The sequence below is a fragment of the Bombyx mandarina genome, chromosome 11 (assembly GCF_030267445.1).
Source record: "Bombyx mandarina strain Sakado chromosome 11, ASM3026744v2".
Lineage (NCBI taxonomy): Eukaryota > Metazoa > Arthropoda > Insecta > Lepidoptera > Bombycidae > Bombyx > Bombyx mandarina.
The window spans coordinates 2,426,306-2,445,205 of NC_143218.1; the positions used below are offsets into that span (position 1 = coordinate 2,426,306).

Genomic DNA, 18,900 nt, shown 5'->3' on the forward strand with positions numbered 1-18,900 from the left:
CTTCTCAGCGAGTCGCGATTCCGATTCGGTGGTAGATTCTGCGAACCACTGTTATTGCTAGGGCAAGTATTAGCAAATTCTCTTTAGTAGTTACTTTTCGAGGGCGGTGGCCAGTGCTTGAGAGGTCTAAACCACCGAGAGTGAATCCGGGAGATCCGACAAGACACGCATTGGGCGACGTGACGGCGGCTTTGCGTTGACCCGTCGCGGTCAGGTAAGAAACTCACTGGGCTGTGTCTGAGGGTTAATTTACTGGGTTAACTTACATTTAGAATGTTGACCGGAGAATACGCTTAATAATATAAACCACTTTTTTTTTAAATTCAAATGACTGGGTAGAAACTTCGCAATAAAATACAATTTATTTATCGATCTTTACGCTACGCTAAAACCGTTTTGATCATTTATTTATTACTATTGAAAATCGATTCACAGATTCTTCAGTTCATATACAAGTCGATACATCAAACTACTCCGTAGTAGTCAGATTTACAAAAAAAAGTAATGCAATCTTGTCTATGATTAGAAATGGCGACCAAATTCTCTTATTGTTTGCGTTTATATATTTTTAACGTAAATAAACAAAAACTTTCACTAGAAACATACTGACAAAGCAACGAATAGTATTAAATAGAGTTAGTTTACATTTTAAGACATTAAATGATGAATATAAACGTGTACGATGTGTCGTCAATTCAGATGTCGATACAACAGCCTCAGCAGGCTCCTGCGCCACCCCCAGCGCCGCAGCCCGAGCCCCAAGCCCACGGGGACACGTCCACTAACCAGCCAGAGCCTCCGCCGCCTGCACCGGACGAACAAAAGCCAGCAGTCGGCAAGAAAAAAAAAGAGGCGATCGATGGCCAAGCCCGCGAACTCATTTATAAGGTCATAAAATTTTTCGAAAGCGAAAAACAAAACAGAGGCTACGCTTTCCCAGTCGAAAACGTTGTGAAGCGAGCGTGTGCCGCGACCGGACTGTCCGAGAGCACTATTAAAAGGATAAAACGCGACGGTTTGCGCGCGGAAGCGACCCAAACGCGAATGACCGGACCCAAGAAAAGAAGAGTGAGAAAGACCAAGGTACAATTAGATTATTTCCAGCTGTGCGCCTTAAGAAGCATCGTCAATGGTTACTCGATGCGTAAGGAAGTACCTACGCTCGGTAAGATTCTGGCTGCTGCCAAACACGAGTTAAACTATTGCGGCGGCAAAGAATCTTTAAGATTGATATTACTAAATAAGCTAGGTATTAAATTTAAGAAGTGCGAAAAGAAGAATAAGAAACCCCCGGAACAGCCGCCCGTGCAGCCACAGGTACAGCCGATACAAAATATGATGCCACAACAACAGATGCAAACTTACAAACCGATAGATACGCAGTGCGTTGTCTACACTCACAATATGATGCCTCAAGTGCCACCTGTCTCATATTAGATCTGGTATAAACCTGGATTAGCGTTTGGGATGATTGTTTTGCTCAAAATGGTACTACTGTCATCTCCACTTAACGGTAAATTCATTCAGGCTTTTGCTTGAATGTTTTGCCATTTGTTTCCAGAGGTGTACTGGTACAAATTGCATGCGAACCTTGTTGATGCAAATTCAATTCATAAAAATGGTCATCCCAAAATGTAACAAAAGTTATTTTTCATAAGGTTAACAACAGTAGTCCTACCCTAAATATTATTGATTTGATTCAGAAAATGCACTTTTAAAATTGGCAATATCATAAGTTTTCAGAGGGCTTAATCAAATTTGTGCTTAAAGGGAAAGGGTAGTCCAACGGAGTTGAGATTGAAGATTTATCCTCTCAAAATTGACTGTCAGACATGAAATAGCTCAGTTCCTATAACAGCTTAACATCAAATGAGCCAGTAGGTGAAATAGTGATAGAACCAGTATAATATGTAATTATGTTAGCTTCAGTTACCCTGGAAATTTGTCAGAACCGAACTGGAATTTCCAAGTTATAAATAGAATTATTTTTTTTGACAAATTTTATTTTAAGGATAATCAGAATTTTAATTTGAGCATTAGATAAAATAGGCGTTGAATGCTAATCTAATTTTTATAAAACTAATATTGTGACGAAAGCGTTTTGTATAAAGTATTCTTAATTACATTAAAGGGTTTTTAGCTAGAAACATGTTTATACTAAAGTCGTGCGGTACCGTTTTTGGACCAGGAATGTTGTTGAAAGAGGGGGTTAGGTTCTACGAATGAATTAACAAAATGTGCAAAAAATGCAGCTTAATGCAGCTTAATGTGGCCCGATTCTTATGACTATCTCATCACGGCAGAATGCTAAAGGTTCGTCGAACAAGGGACATCACAAGTTGCCTACTGTAACTGCCTTTATTCCCACTTAACTCCGTCCATTGTACGACGACCAGGAAATCTTGAAATCATGGAGATTCTAGTGCCGGATGATCGTGCAATTATCACTTACAAATGACTACTTAACTTAAGTAGATTTCATGTTTCGATGCCTCCAATGAACACTACTCTAACTCAAAATTTTGAAATTTTCGTTTTTCACGCAAATCGCTTCACTATTTTAAAAGTATTACAAATTATATTGATGGGGTTCAGAAGCAAGAGTAAATCAGCTAGTTACACAAAAAAAAACCATAAATATATCTGCAATAATAAAGATTTTATCAACTTTTTACGTTTAAACGCTCCTCCTGTAAACCTACGAATTTTCGGAGTTAGCGTAGTGTTCATTGGAGGCATCGGTTTGTTGTTTGATCATCGTAATATTGTTGATTACTCTACCGATATCTATAACATTGAAGAATACGCTTAGATTGACATGACTGCCATGGATCAATCCTATGTACCTTGGACTTGCACGGTTGCGACCTAAAATGGATATTGTCAAGGCAGTCTTTACCTAGAGGCACCGGGATAATGGGGCCTCCATAACTATGAAATGAGGGAAAGCTTTTTATTAACAATATGCAAAAGGATTGATAGTGAACTGCACCATTTCCCAATTGATAACAATCAGTTATCATTTGAGTATTTAGCAAAAATCTGGGTGCCCCGTTGATCTCGGGCCTTTATCGGCCAATGGAAGGCAAGGGGCCCCCGAGTATTGTAATATAGTTATATTTATAAGGCTGATCAAATTATTATTAATGTATTTTTACGAAATAAAAACAATAAGTTCATTGATCATGTTTTATTGTTAGCACTCCCATTGACGTCTTTGACGAGGTTTGAAAGTCTATTTGGGTTAAGCGACAGTTCGCCTAATACGCCAAATTTATCTTTGTACCATGACATGGGGTAAATTGGGACAAACCTGTGGAAGATTCTCAAAGTACTTGTAGCACGGAATGTACCTAATTTTCTTTAAGGTAATATTTATCAATGTATAGAAGAAAAACCAAGTTAACTATGGAAGTACTAAACATGAGTTAAGTGGGTCCCAAAAATTCGTCAAATTAAATTTAAAATAGTGGTTGAAAAGTGCGTTTTAAAACACCTTAAAGAACTTTTAAAAAAAGTAATATTGTCGTTGTTTTTTCAATAAGATCACAGTTTATATAAGTTTTTAATACACCTGGAAATACCACAACAAACGGTAAGTTGCAATATTCTTATTTTAAATACAATATTTCGACAAAATAAAAAATGTATATTTTTTCCTTTCTTTTTGGGGAAAATTGGGACGTATGTAGGGTAATTTGGAACGAGACTGGAAAAATTAGGGACGAGAAAACACAAAATTGGAACGCCAAAAGACAAAATAGGGATGGCTTGTTAGGGTTGTCACTGATATCTTATAATAGATTTTTTAGCCTATACTATCACTTAATTGCGTGATGTAAAGAAGGTTAATGTGTTTATCAGTTAGTTTATGTAAGTATTATAGGTAAAAGAAAAGTATATATATAATTACTTTTTTTTCGCGACATTTACCTTGTAATATCTGCCCGGTCGTATGTTCTTTATAGCAATAAAAAAAATTAAAAGTTAAAAGAACTCAAACGAATCAAAACTTTTGTTATTTCAGAATCTATTCACGCGTCGAATCATGATTTTGTTAACATTCACAACGAACACACACAAATAAAAACAGGCCTCAGATTTTAAATGTAACATTAATTAAAAATCCGAGATATCCAATTATGAGTGAGTGAATTAATTGAGTTTAGTTATTTCGCTTAGAAATAATTTCTTTTATTTTTGTTATTATTGGCAGTAATCAGATAAAGCTGTTTTTTTATCTTATTCACCTGATATCTTACTCTTGCTCAAAGATTATTTTGAAAATGTTGATTAAATAAAATTATATTATTGCATTTCCAGTCCTTTTGTTTTCAATTTTTTATTCTATTTTATGATTTTGTTTCAGAGTTGTGATTTTAAGGAAATTAAATAATAATTTTCTAAAATATAACATGCACATACTTTTTTTGATCATTGTATTGTTGATTATCATTCACGTCACATCGCTTCGGAATAGAAACCAGCTTAATTTACACTATGTTGTGTATTGTGCTTAAATTATGGATTGTATTCATCATTTCGGTCCATATAAATAATTATATGGCACCTACCTATATATCGCAGTACTGCGAGTTGACAACCCTTACAAATATCCCAATTTAACCCTTAACCGTGTCAATTTACCCCGGACGCTGGGTAAATTGGGACGGCCATTATTTTACCGATTATTTCTTTAAAATTAATAATTAAAATAATGTAACGGTTTTTATCACCTAGGTACGTTCAAAACTCAACTTATTTCTTTGGTTGAGCAGTGACTATTTAATTGGAACTATTTTAAAATTCAATCTGAAGGTCGATTTTGTCCCTATTTACCCCATTGTACGGTAATTAAAGGTCCGTTTTATTTATTCCAAACTAGCAACCCGCCTTACCAACCCGCTTCAGAAACTGTAATTTATTAATGATTTCTCCACTATTAAAATTTAATGGATGTTATTATACATATAAACTTTCCTCTTCAATCACTATCAAAAAAAACCACATCAAAATCCGTTGCGTAGTTTTAAAGATTTAAGCATACATAGGGATATAGGGACAGAGAAAGCGACTTTGTTTTATACTATGTAGTGATATAGCGTTAACAGTTTGAGGTTTTTAATTGAGCTTCAATCAAGTTTGCTCCGCTCATATAGTTGAAGTTTTTTTCCAAATTTTAAACTGTTAATGGCTATCGTGTAAAGTTGAAAAAATGTCGCTTAAACCAAATAGCTTTTCGTCCCTTCGTACTATAAGAGAATGTATGTTTGTATGTATGTTCACCTAAAACTAGAACCGTTAGCCAAATTGATGTGAAACTTTGCACACATTCTAAGGTCGAAATGACACTTTGACGAACATGAGTTAGTTATATTAGTGCCGGATAGATGGCGCTGGTGGCAGGGATTTGTATCTTTTGGACCATGGTTGAATTGATATGAACTCTTGTATGTTTATATATATGTATATATATATTTAATTGCTTAGATGGGTGGACAAGCTCACAGCCCCCCTGGTGTTAAGTGGTTACTGGAACTCATAGACATGTACAACGTAAATGCGCCACCCACCTTGTGATATAAGTTCTAAGGTCTTAGTATAGTTATGTACGCATGCATTAGAACACCAACTAAAATGGTTGGATTTCTTTAATTAAATTAATAAAACTTTGGATCGTAGATCCACAATAAAAGTTCACTTAAATTTGTATGCAGTAAAAACAGCGCCCCTGGCGGCAAATGTAGTCAAACGTTCCAACTCCGTACAAATTTAAGTTAACTTTTACGATATCGAGAGCGTTAAAAAACGCGTACTAAGCACCCAGTAAACCAGTTTTCGGTGCTTATGTTTTTATTTATGTAGGAACAGAATGTATGGAGCACGTTTGAGTGAGAGAGATAGTGTTCGTATTAAAAGGTAAGAGAGACGGCGAATGAATGTTCGACGAATGTATAGTTTTGTTTTAAGCGAGAGAAGGAATGAGGTCCGCAACAGCGAACCGACGTAGTGTAACTCGGAAGTATGGAGGGTAGAGGTAGAGGTAAGGAGAACCGTCTCTGTGTGTAAAAAGGTATCCGTTAAAATCTGCTAAATAAGGGTGGCGCTACAGTAGCAACCGGGTAAATATTAAAAAAGGCACTAAAAGTTATTAGAATAAGATAGAGACATAAAAAAGGACGAAAGAACTGTAAGCACTACAAAATAACAAAAACTATTTTGTTTAAAGCTGATACGAAAATGCAATCGATGTCTCCACGTTTTACCATAGTAATAATTTTAGGTTATATTGACGAAATTAGTTTGGACTACGTAAACATGTGAGGTCTTGTATATTACAATGTCACTAACTACTCTAGTCATTAAATATATTAAATTTCTTAACTCAGCATACTTCAATCAGTTAAGAACTGCTCAATTCATATCATACCCTGTGCCTATGCTAGCGCCATTCTGGAGGATTTTTGAACTGTTATTTAGTGCTGAAAGTGGGACACTTTTTCAAGCTTCTCCCATATGAGACGGTTCTCCTTACTTCTATCCTTCATACTCGGAAGAAATACTTGTATAATTTATTTACTTTGCTATAATAAAGACTAAATAAAAATCAAATTCGTGTGAAGCCATCAACTGTTTTATTGGTCCAAATCGAATAGACGATCCCACATTTATTTATATTTTACATTCATGTGATGTATAATTAAATTTCACATTTTGGATACGAATTCAATGTTCGCACAACAATTCAGAGTATTTTTTATTAAAACAACTTTAATTTTTTAGTAAAAAGTTTATTATTTTCATTATATTCTTTCTAAAAATGCATTGCATATCGACGCTTGAAAGGCAAACGTGACTAAGCGACAATGCGTGAACCTTACAGTAGACTAATTTAAAGTTGAAATTATTTTAAAATATACATGAGAAATACCTGAAAAAAATTATATTTTAACGAATCTAGCTGTAGGATTGAAATGATTTTAATAGACCTAGAAATATATATTTTTTTGCGCATCGAATATGGTTATTGCCTATAATTTATGTACAAAGCAGTTAATGTCGCTTAGTCACGTTTGCCTTTCAAGCGTCGATAATCAGAATTATTGACTATCAATACATCAGAAATAATATAACGACAATCACAAGTCAGAGATTAAAACCAATGAAAATGCCAGAATCATAGTATTCAAACAGTATTTTGAATGCAGCTTAATTACATAAAAAACATAATTCGTTTTTATTTTTTTAAATGAACCATTTATGAATCCATCAAACATTCTTGTATCTTCCAATCGCCAAGCCAACTTTAATAACATTAGAAACTATCTGGCGTTCGAATAAATGTCAATAGCTTGTGACGTCATACTTGTGTTGGTAATCTGTGGTTAGAATCAAATGACGTCACCAGGGGGGCTTATTGGCGGAAACACGAGGAGTGAAGTTGTGTGATTTATTTTGTCTATTTAGTGTTTCTTCAGGTTTAAATATGTAATAACGGTGGTTTATTAACTATTTAGTATCTGTGAAAGTGCACAAATGTAGTAAATAGTAATTGACCACCATTTTACTGAGATTATGTTATCCCATATCATCTCCTCTCATTTCATTTTATTTCATCCCAGTTGATAAATGTCTCAAATAAATCATCTTCATTTCATTTCATTTCACTCTATATTATCATTTTTCATAATAATAATATAAATTAAAATTAGACATGATTTAAAGGTCTTAGTTACCAGGCCACAAAATCCCTTAAAAAATGACATCACCAGCGTGGGCTTAGTTATGGAGCATTTGCGCGGCAATTTCGAAAATCAAGACCAAACTGCTCCACTCTTTTCTTGACTGGTAATTCATGTCGACGGGTGAAAGGCTATTTGGTTTAAGCAACATTTTTGCAACTTTACAGAATCGCGCGCTATTTGAAGATTGATATTTGGAAAAAATATCATAACAAAAAAACTTCTTCAGTTATTTCAATGGAGTAAACATAACTAAAGTTCAGTTGAAAATATCGATACTAATCTATACAAATAAATAAAATTGGAGTGTCCGTTTGTAATAACCACTTTTTACTAAGTATGTATACACAGTAAATATACCAAAATCACATTTTTATTTATTTTGTTTGTCTGTCTGTTTGTTCCGGCTAATCTCTGGAATGGCTGGACCGATTTTGACGAGACTTTCACTGATAGGTAACTAATGATATAAGGAGTAACTAAGGCTACTTTTTTAGATTAGCTTCGCCCCGCGGCGTCTCTCGCGGTACGACAATAACCGCGGGTAACATCTAGTATCAGCCAGTACCAAATAAACAGCATATTTAATTAATTACAAAGATGAATGTCGCTTGAAGCGCTTGAAGTCGCTTGAAGTCTTTCATCCATCGATTTGGGCGGTCGAAACTCCGCTCCAGAACAACAGATGGCGCTAGGCGACGACGATATCACGCCATCTGGTGGACGGGGATCTGCAGGGGCATTGCGTGTTTGTGTTGCGATTTCATGTGCGTGTGCATGGCGGTGCTTTGGGCGAACGCGGCGGTACAGTGCGGGCATTTGTACGGTCTCTCTCCGGTGTGTGTCCTCCTGTGATTGGTTAAAATCCTGTTCGTCTGAAAACGTGAACATAACTATTAAACTTTTTCTTTTTCTATGCCTATTCGCTTGGCGGTCTAAGAGGTAATTTCAACTAGACGGGTTAGACGGCTTATAGACGGTTACAACGGCTACCCCACCCTTCAGACCGAAACGCATTACTGCTTCACGGCAGAAATAGGTAGGGCGGTGATACCTATCCGTGCGGGCTCACAAGAGGTCCTACCAACAATAACTACGCAAATTAAAATTTTTGGGGGTTTTGATTTGGGGGAAGCTCTGACTCAATAAACTCAATGGCTTTTGTTTTGTATAGAAACTTTTTTAAAAACCTTTTTAAGAAAATTAGAAAAATAATAATATTAAAATAATAAAAAAATAGATAAAAACAAATATTATTTAAATGAAAATAAAAGTTTATTAAAAAAATATCCAAATTACCTTTATAATTCTATTTTTAGAGACTTGACGCAAATATAAGGGTTAATTGTATTGTAACAATAACATTGTATTGTAATTGTGTGTGTATTATAATTTTTTATTTTGAAATTTTTGTTAAAGACCCGAGCGGAAGCGAAGTCGGAGCGGGCCGCTAGTAAAAAATATGAGTCTTTAAGGTAGAAAATGGTTGGAACTCACACTGAAGCCGCGGCCGCATATATCGCAGATCTTGTTTTTGGGCAAAGTTTGTTTGTCATGAACGAATTCTTTGTGTTTCCTGGCCGCGTAGCCGGTGACGAATAGCTGAAACAGCGAGAAGTATCTTCTTTTTTTTCTCCACTTATCCCACAAGGTGGTATCGGCACAGTGAATTTTTCTCTTCCATTCTCTTCTATCGGCCGTGAACTTAACACTCACTCCTCTCTCTCTCATATCGTCATTCACACACTTCAGCCATGTCTTCTTCGGTCGACCTCTACCCCCTCTATCTGCTACCTTGCACTACCATTTCCATACATCTGCTAGCCACATGCATCTCCTCTCTACGCATCACATGTCCATACCACGCTGCCACGTCAACGAGCCATAATATCCGTAGTACATGTAGCTGCCCGGTGACCTACATGGCAGTTAAAGGGCTATATGTACTTCGAACCCATCTGGATGTAAGAGACTGTTCTGTACAAGATACGAGGTTTAAATCTACGTTGTACAGCAACGGCAGTCGAGATCAGCAGATTACAGTGCCCATTCCATTTATCATTTTTATGGATTACTTGTCTGAACAAGCCCCCAGCCCACTGCTCACTAGTGTTAAAAGGTTATTGGACCCCATATACATAGGGTAAACCCCGCCACCGACGTGAGACATGGGTTCTAAGTCTCATTTCTGTGGCAAAACGGCTTCACGGAGATTTACGGTAGAAATAGGTAGGGCTATGGTACTCCCACTAGGGACTAGACTGCTCACTCGACATTAACGATTACCGTTCCTTCATCGATGACTGAACGGCCTCACGGTCCACTTGGTGTTAAGTTTAGCTTAAGACATGAGGTAGAAATCTCAATTCCATTGGCTTACAGTCTGTCTTTGAAGCCTGCATCGCAGAACGATGGTCCTACCAACACGTGTGGTATTACATCCTAGCACCAAGGTATAACGGTACACTAATACTTAGGGAACGTGGAAGCTCCACCCAATTCCTTCAGTAGGCACCAGGACTTTATCTAAAAGTTACCTTGTTACAAAGCTGACAATAGTGCTTCGTGTCCTTCGAGTGGAACAGCCTGTAGTGATTATTCATGTAGTTCGTACGCGTGAAGACTTTCCCGCATTCAGGGCACGGTATCCTGCGGGTGACCGAAATGGCTTTGGCATCAAACTGTGGCGACTAGTATGTCATCACAATAAACACTTATTTTTTCTTATGAGTTTAAAAGTCTTTCTGTGAAGATCTGTCCGGTAAGAAGTGGACCGCCCTTTGGATGCTGCCTAAAACTGTCCTAATATCCGATCATCTTGTGTTTGGCGCGTCTCCCCTCCACTTGACCAAGAATCGGAAGCTTTTCACGACTGTGTCTTGGAGATCGCATGATACGCCCGACAAAAGCAGAGTGTTCGATCTTGGCAAATTGTGGAGAACTACTTGTGTTGCGACTATAGGCATTGCGCTTGGCGAAAACATTCAGTCCAGTCTTACTATGTAACGCTGAATTTCTTTTGGCAATTCATAAAATAATCCCTAATAACATATACATTAGACGTATTTTTAATTATCGATCGACTCATTAGTTTTCTTCCGAGCCGAAATCAAGAGAATATAGATGTCAGTTCTCAACTGTAAAGAAGTGTAACGAAGGCAAGATTGATTTTGGAAATAACTGGAAACTAAACACGCACGGTCATCCGGCGCCGAATTAAGATTACTTGTATTACGGGCACCAGAGACGGACATACATTTTTTTTTTATTGTCTTTGTAGGCAGACGAACATACGGCCTACCTGATGGTAAATGGTCACCGTAGCTCATGGACGTCAGCGATGCCAGGGGTAGAGCCAAGCTGCTGCCTACCATACCCATATACGTTTAAATGTATACATAATAATATATAGACAGTAAACAACCAGACGAAGAGCAAAAAAAACCTGTTCATCACACGAATATTAGCCCGATGCGGGAACCGAACCCACGAACGTTGAGGCAACAGTCAGAGGCTCCAGCTACTTCAGCACCGGTGCAGTTAAATTGTGATGATGCGTTTGATCTAGCGAATTCAATTCAATTCGGTAGTCAGCGGCTTGGCTCTGTCCCTGGCATTGCTGAAGTCCATGGGCGACGGTAACCACTCCCATCAGGTGGGCCGTATGCTCGTCTGCCTACAAGGGCAATAAAAACAATCCCATATACACACCAAACTCACCTTACTTTCTTTTTCGGGGTATGCCTGACCGACTGCTTCAGATGCTTCCTGTATTTGTAGACGCTTGGATATTGTCTATCGCACTCCACGCAGTACGAGGCGTCCCTATTGTAGGCCCCGTTCATGAGGTGAGGATGGACAGTCCGCAGGTGAACCTCCAGGGTGTGGTACAGTGAGTACTGACGGCCGCAGACCTCGCATTTGGCCGGTAAATGGTTCCTCCTGTTTCGTTAAAGCGATAATAGATGGCACTTTGATAAAAAAAAGGTTTTGAGGGTAGTTCAGTTTTTTATAGCAAAAATCTCTCTCAAAGACATCAGAATCTGCGTCAACACTAGGTAAGTACGTCACCTTGAGACATGAGGTTTGAGTCTTAATTAGAAAGGGCTGGCACGATTGCCGAGATTCCAAGCAATCACCAGCAGGGTGATAGTAAAAAGAAGATGAAGGGATCATCTCAAACAAGTTCTAAGACTAATGCCCATCGAACATGCTAATATACTGCTATAAACACCCGGCAAGCCATGGGTACGATGATCAGGCCTATTTTGCCGTAAAGCTGTCATGCCGGGTGAAATAGCCGTCGTCACTTGAGATAAAAAAGTCGTCGTGGCCTAAAGGATAAGACGTCCGGTGCATTCGTGTTGAAGCGATGCACAGGTGTTCGAATCCCGCAGGCGGGTACCAATTTTTCTAATGAAATATGTACTCAACAAATGTTCACGATTGACTTCCACGGTGAAGGAATAACATCGTGTAATAAAAATCAAACCCGCAAAATTATAATTTGCGTAATTACTGGTGGTAGGACCTCTTGTGAGTCCGCGCGGATAGGTACCACCGCCCTGCTTATTTCTGCCGTGAAGCAGTAATGCGTTTCGGTTTGAAGGGTGGGGTAGCCGTTGTAACTATACTGAGACTTTAGAACTTGTATCTCAAGGTGGGTGGCGCGTCTACGTTGTAGATGTCTATGGGCTCCAGTAACCACTTAACATCAGGTGGGCTGTGAGTTCGTCCACCCATCTAAGCAATAAAAAAAAAAAAAAAAAAAAGATTTCGAACTTATTTCTCAAGGTAGACGGTGACATTCACGTTGAGATATCCATGGATTCCAGTAATTGCTGAGCTCCAGACGAACTGTGAGTTGTCTCCTTAGGGACTGCAAAGCTACGACCAGCTCACCTCATATGACTTTCTAGGACGCGCTTCTTGTAAAAACCTTTTCCGCAATGATCGCATACCAGCTTCTCGTGTTTGCTTTTGTAATGCTGACTGAACTCCCTTAGCGTTCTGCGGCAAAACGAGATAGTTGTTTAGCGTACATTGCGCGTTAAGGAAGCGAACGTTTGTCGGCATGTTTTCATGAAATTTCTAATGCTTGGTGCGGGTCCGGGCGATAATTGCATATCACAACTTTAGATAGAGACAATTGGCTAATTTCGATTTGTTAGAGCGTTCTCTGTGGCACATTGTATATTATGTTGAGAGGTTATGTTGTGTGACTGTAAAAGTTCTGTCTTATACTGTCAGTTAACATCGACGGAGTCGTGAGTAGCTCACTTTTACTAGAAACGGTAACCGCTCACCATCATGGGCCGTAAACTCATTTGCCTAGCAGGGAAATAAAAATAAAATAAAAAAGTTAATGTCTGTTGCTGGCATCAAAGTAAACTCGGGTCTTTGAGCTCCGCATAACTGATTTCGGCTTTTGCTTACAGCGCTAACAATTATAAATTTTAATAATGATCCTATTATTGTAACTAATTAATAAAAAATGATTTAAATTTCGAAAAAAAAACAATTTCAACGCCATCTATTGATACGTTTCGGCAGTAATTACACAGAAAGTATTAAGGGCTCGCGCGGGTAGGTACCACCAACTATTGCTGCTGTAAAGCAGTCGTGCGTTATCTAATTTCTCTCAAGAGCTCAGGTAGACTCAGGCCGCCAGATGGATCTGGCGTCGCTTCACAACCAACCTGCTGTGGTCCCCGCACTCCTTGCACGTGAACACGCCCGTGTGCGCCCTGTTCACGTGCTTCCGTATCTCGCCCAGGGACCTGTGCAGGTCGCCGCAGATGACGCACTGCAGCGCCTTCGTGTGAGTTATCCAATGCTGGGCGAGTACATTGATGGTTTGGCATTTCGTTTTGCACTCGCTGCACTTGTAGGGACCGGTCGACTGTAAGCGACCACTGACACTGAATAACCATTTCAATGATTATTTGTCTTTTTAAGAGAAGATTGTGATTGTAGGAAACGGTTTATCGACAGACTACGTCGAGAGATATGTACTTGAAAGCTATTCTATTATTATTTTTTATTTTTATTGCCCGTGTAGGCAGCCGAGCATACGGCCCACCTGATGGTGAGTGGCCGCCGTCGATCATGGACTTCAGCAATGCCAGGGGCAGAGCCAAGCCACTGCCTACCGTTAAGTAATCTCCACGAGCCTCGTGTGAAGAAGGATATGTCATAGCGCAAAAAAAATTGCACAAAAAAAGCTTCAAAGTCATGCATTAAATACTCTACAAATATGACACTCTATGGGAGACTATCTATATATGTATAATCGCGGCAACAATCATCAGAGCCTAAAGACAAAATACCCCCATGACAACTCCTTAAAATTTATGGTACCTATTTGAAAGAGTCATATTATATATCAAGGGAAAGACTATTTAGTTTAGGAGACAATTATCTCTGTAATTAAAGCTGCGTTTTGTTTGGTATCAACGGTCCGATGTTTTTAATAGAATTAAGTTTACTCTATTGAATGAATAGCTGAAGAAGTTTGTTTTTGTAATGATATTTTTTCCAAATTTTAAGCTTTATATGGCTCTCCTGTAAAGTTGTAAAAATGTCGCTTCAACCAAACAGCCTTTCACCCCTCAATATGTAACATCGATGAAACACTATTCACTTAACCAAAATTAGTTAACTCTAACTGTTTCCTTAATGTTAACATTATTGCTTAACTATCATAAGTACAGGGCGTGTTAACAATCGTTTGAGACTGTACTCAAGAGAATTCATGAACAAACTACCCCCAATTTTCTAGTATAATGACAAGTGGCCCTTCATTCCCGTTTGAGCAGCCGAACAGAGAGGAACTATCTGTTGTTATTACTGTTCACTGGAAATTCAATTAAAGGGATTCGTTGGAAAAGTAAGTCTTAATTACTGTCACTTTGGGAAGCAATGATAATAATGAAGAGAATGACGTCATCATTTTTTAAAACAACATGGCGCTATTTGTTACTTTATATAAATAGAAAGAGCCATTACAAAAGAAATTAGGTTTCTTAGAACAAAAAAAAATTTAAACAAAATATGTCACTTACAGTGTTATGATGAAGAGCATTATGCCGATTCCAGTCCCTCTTATCCTTGTATCCGAGTACACAATCCTCGCACTTGTAATTCAAACGATGGAAGCTCTTATCCCTCCTTAATCTAGTGTTCAAATAATCCTCTATCTCACTGTCACTCAAGAAAACGTTCTTGTAATATTTTTTCAGGTCACCAGAATTAACTTTCTCGTTCTGCTTCGAGAAAACTGCATATTTCTCGTATTGCTTTATGGACATGGGTTTGATATCGCTCTTACTTGGCATTTTGCTGGCTCTCTGTTCGTTTTCAATTATGTTTTTCATACACGCATCATCAGCGTAGTCCTCCTCATACGTTATAGTGTCATATTCGTCTAATTCTTCTTTTGCGGGTAGTGTGATTTCAGTTTCCGCTTCTATTTTTATCGAGTTACCCTCTTCGGTTATTTGTGCCGCTTTCTCTTCGTGTACACACTCCAGATCGTATACACTTTTGATTACGGTATCTAATTTTGATAACGGTGTCCTTGTATTCTGAAATGAATATTATATTAATACGTATGACTGACCGATGAGGAGCTGCCTTGAATGAAGGACACATACAATCTACCATATCTCCACAGCACGTGTTGGTTATAGCGGATTACATAAAAATATGAGAAAGAATTTAAAAAATACAGCTAATATTACTAAAGTGGCGGTAGCCATCACAAAACACAAGATATTTGACAGATGCCTGAACTCGCTTACGACATTTTCAAGATAAGCTCGCATATATACAAGTTCCGAACAACAACATTTGGACCGTCGGTCTACCGAGCAATATCACCCGCTCGGTGGAAGATCTTCCCTCTGTCGTTAAGCTTCCCCAAACTGATGACCTGCGACGAGATGTGAACACGCAATCTTCTGATTCATGATCAGCGCATCAAGAACTTCGGCTACCAAAATCCCCGCATTCCCCGATAAAAGCAAGTCATTGACAGTCGTCCCACAGCAAGCCAGCATCGCAGCCTCAACAGGACCATCGCAGCCGACTCACCGCGCTTCCTGGTCCTACGGCACACACCTACACTGCCTCATCACGACACTACAGTCCATCGCAGCCCATGACCGGATCATCAACGCTTGGGGTCACACATCTCCGGCGTGGCAGCTCTGCATCACATGGGCACACACACAGCATTCCAGCTCAGTCTCGACTCACCGCAGACTTCAGGCAGCACTGGCACTTGCAAGCTAATCTCAGCACGGACAACACTAACTAAATGACACGACCTCCAGTCTCGGAGGGGAGTGGTGTGGCGGTAGCCATCACAAAACACAAGATATTTTACAGATGCCTGAATCTCGCTTACGACATTTTCAAGATAAGCTCGCATATATACAAGTTCCGAACAACAACATTTGGACCGTTGGTCTACCGAGCAATATCACCCGCTCGATGGAAGATCTTCCCTCTGTCGTTAAGCTTCCCCAAACTAACATGTTATAATTGAATATGCAATTTTGAAAAGGGGACATCTCTGAAAACGTAAAATGTTCAGGAAATGAAAGAAACTGATTATTTTCTAAAACAGTGTCAAATTTAAAACAATAACTTTTGAAATATATTTTAGTGTTAATTAGCAATTGAAAATTACTGGAATTATTATAAAATGGGTGTAGGTAAGCCACAAAAATACATGTAAGTATATGATAAAACGTATTTGACAAAATATGCGACATGTGCCCTTTTCGAAATTACATATTCAATTACGGTACTGTTTATTATTTTATGTATTAATCATATGTAGAGTTTCACTTACCAATTGGTATAAGAGAAGAGAGATTTGAGCATTTTTAATTTGCTTCTGAAACCTCTGGATCTTCCTGAATATTGCTGTACATTCCCAACAGAGAGCCACATCCTTATTTTCCTGAAAGAAATGTGGAACAGCATTTATCAGCTATCTTTATTTTTCACAGGCATATGATGTTATTTGAACAACAATATGAGGCAAACCTCCAAAAAAGCCTCATTGAATTCAGAGCTTTACTCCGAAAATGTCACTACTGTTAGTTGTGAGCTTACAATGAGAGCTTACAAAATTCAAAGCATTAAGATATGTTTGTAGTTCTGACCTCACAATCATAAACCACAAATTGATTTTCATTATTATTCAGTGACCAAACTAAGTGAGCTCAGGATTTTGCCTTTACCAGCAGACAACTTTACTTGGAGAACTAGGCATTGCTGATGTCCTTGAGCGACAGTAACCACTTACCATCAGGCGGGTCGTATGCTCGTCTGCCTACACACGCAATAAAACAAGAAGGATATAGCTACAAAATAGCTTTCAATGTAATTTTTTCTGTTAACCTTAATTGTTCAATAAAATGTATAATTTCTAATTGTTACTGTACAATATTTGTAAAATCAAGATGCCTAAAGAGTCTGAACTGTATGTTTGATGTTTATTTATTTATTTATTCAATTTTATGCTCATTTAATATTACAATAGACATTCTTCTAAGGCATCCCCTACCAGTCGACTAAGGATAGTATATAGTCATGTGGTAGCCAGTGGTAGGTGCATTGCTTATTAAGATAAAAAAAAAACCCTTCTTTATAAATGCACACACAATACATATATTTTTTCCTACCAATAGCATCACCGAGTGAGCTCACAGGGCTCTAACCTGAGGATGTTGCTAACATTAGCCCTAGGAAGAGCAGTGCTTCGCAGAATCTACTATCAAATAAAAAACGCAACCTACTGAGAAGATCCGGCGAGAACCTCAGTGGGCTGTGTCTGTGGGTTAGTTTACTCGAACCCTTTGTCGCAAGCGATGGGAACACGCAAAATACAAACATATACAAAGCCATACATTTTATAATATCAAAGCAATATTTGATGTGTGATATTTGCCTGCTCTATCATCAAACCTGAACCATGTCATAATGATAGTAAAAATTGCGGTACTGTTGAATCTAATGAACGGCCTGGAAGATTCCATTATATGACAAGTTGGCACAGTTAAAAAGTCAATAAATTGTATACTAACTGGGTTTGATTGAATTTTGTTAGCATAACGTTCTTTTGATTTTTATTTATTATTTTAACCAGTCATTTTCAGAGTGAACTCAAAGCGAAACTTTTTTTTTAATTACATGATATGAGTACAAAAGAATATACTGTGTGCCAATGATTAAGGGCACTGGCTGCCTGAAGCCTCTCTTATCAGAAAAAGACGAAGAAAAAACTCACAGAGGATAAACCGTCTTCTAATAAACGTAAATATAATTCGGATGTATCTCTCGAAGTGCTTGTTTGCCTATCGGTACTTAAACACCCATGGCACACTGTGTCAACTGAAATTTCTAATTTAACTGTCTTCATTTTGATGTAATTCTACTTTGTGAAGGTGAAAACATATGGATTATCACAAAAAACATTTACTTCAGTGTAGGGACAATCGTACACAAATAATGATCTAATTTTATTAGTGTATTATCTATGAAGTTATTTGACATCGATCATCGATGACACTTTGACATCGATGTTTTGTAAAGAGCTTTTAACCGATTTGTCTATCGATCAAGCAAAGGGGACATACCGTATAAGGCTGACTCTTTAATTAAAAGGCTGAATCTATTAATTGTGTAAAGTGAAGAAATAATAAATAATCGCTTCTGGATTGATTTAGAAATAAACGAATTGAGACAAGGCTACATCATAAGTTCTTGGATGAAATGAAATAAAGAAAGTAATCATTAGTTTCATTACCACCACCACTAAGTTTTGGCTGCCAAATGAATAATTTAATAAATTATTTCATTACCTCTCAGACAAAACAAGGTTCATTTTTGAAACAAAAACTGTAAATAAATACATCCTAATTTTCAAATAATTATATGGTTCATCTATGTTCAATATTACTGAGTCTATGCCCAAAGTATAATAGCTGTTAGCTATTTTGACATTTTTCAATTCGTTCTTAATGGATTTTACTGGTGGTAGGACCTCTTGAGAATCCGCACGAGTAGGTATCACCACCCTGCCTATTTCTGCCGTGAAGCAGTAATTTCAGCAGCAGCCTTTTGGTTTGAAGGGTGGAGCAGC

The 18,900-nt window shown here is 38.0% G+C and overlaps 2 protein-coding genes across 2 annotated transcripts; one reads left to right on the plus strand and one right to left on the minus strand.

Annotated features, from left to right (window-relative positions):
• Nucleotides 1–461: 461 nt before the first annotated feature.
• LOC114246801 (uncharacterized) lies at nt 462–3,179 on the plus strand. Its single transcript, XM_028179501.2, has one exon. It carries the CDS (start codon nt 661–663, stop codon nt 1,435–1,437), a length of 777 nt encoding a protein of 258 aa, XP_028035302.1. The 5' UTR covers nt 462–660; the 3' UTR covers nt 1,438–3,179.
• Nucleotides 3,180–8,051: 4,872 nt separating this feature from the next.
• On the minus strand, nt 8,052–18,311 carry LOC114247419 (uncharacterized). Its single transcript, XM_028180389.2, has 9 exons — nt 18,046–18,311; nt 16,603–16,713; nt 14,807–15,328; nt 13,442–13,644; nt 12,645–12,752; nt 11,463–11,684; nt 10,280–10,391; nt 9,240–9,344; nt 8,052–8,617 (listed from the first exon to the last, which is right to left on the minus strand). Exons 1-9 carry the CDS (start codon nt 18,175–18,177, stop codon nt 8,450–8,452), a joined length of 1,683 nt encoding a protein of 560 aa, XP_028036190.2. The 5' UTR covers nt 18,178–18,311; the 3' UTR covers nt 8,052–8,449.
• Nucleotides 18,312–18,900: the final 589 nt, after the last annotated feature.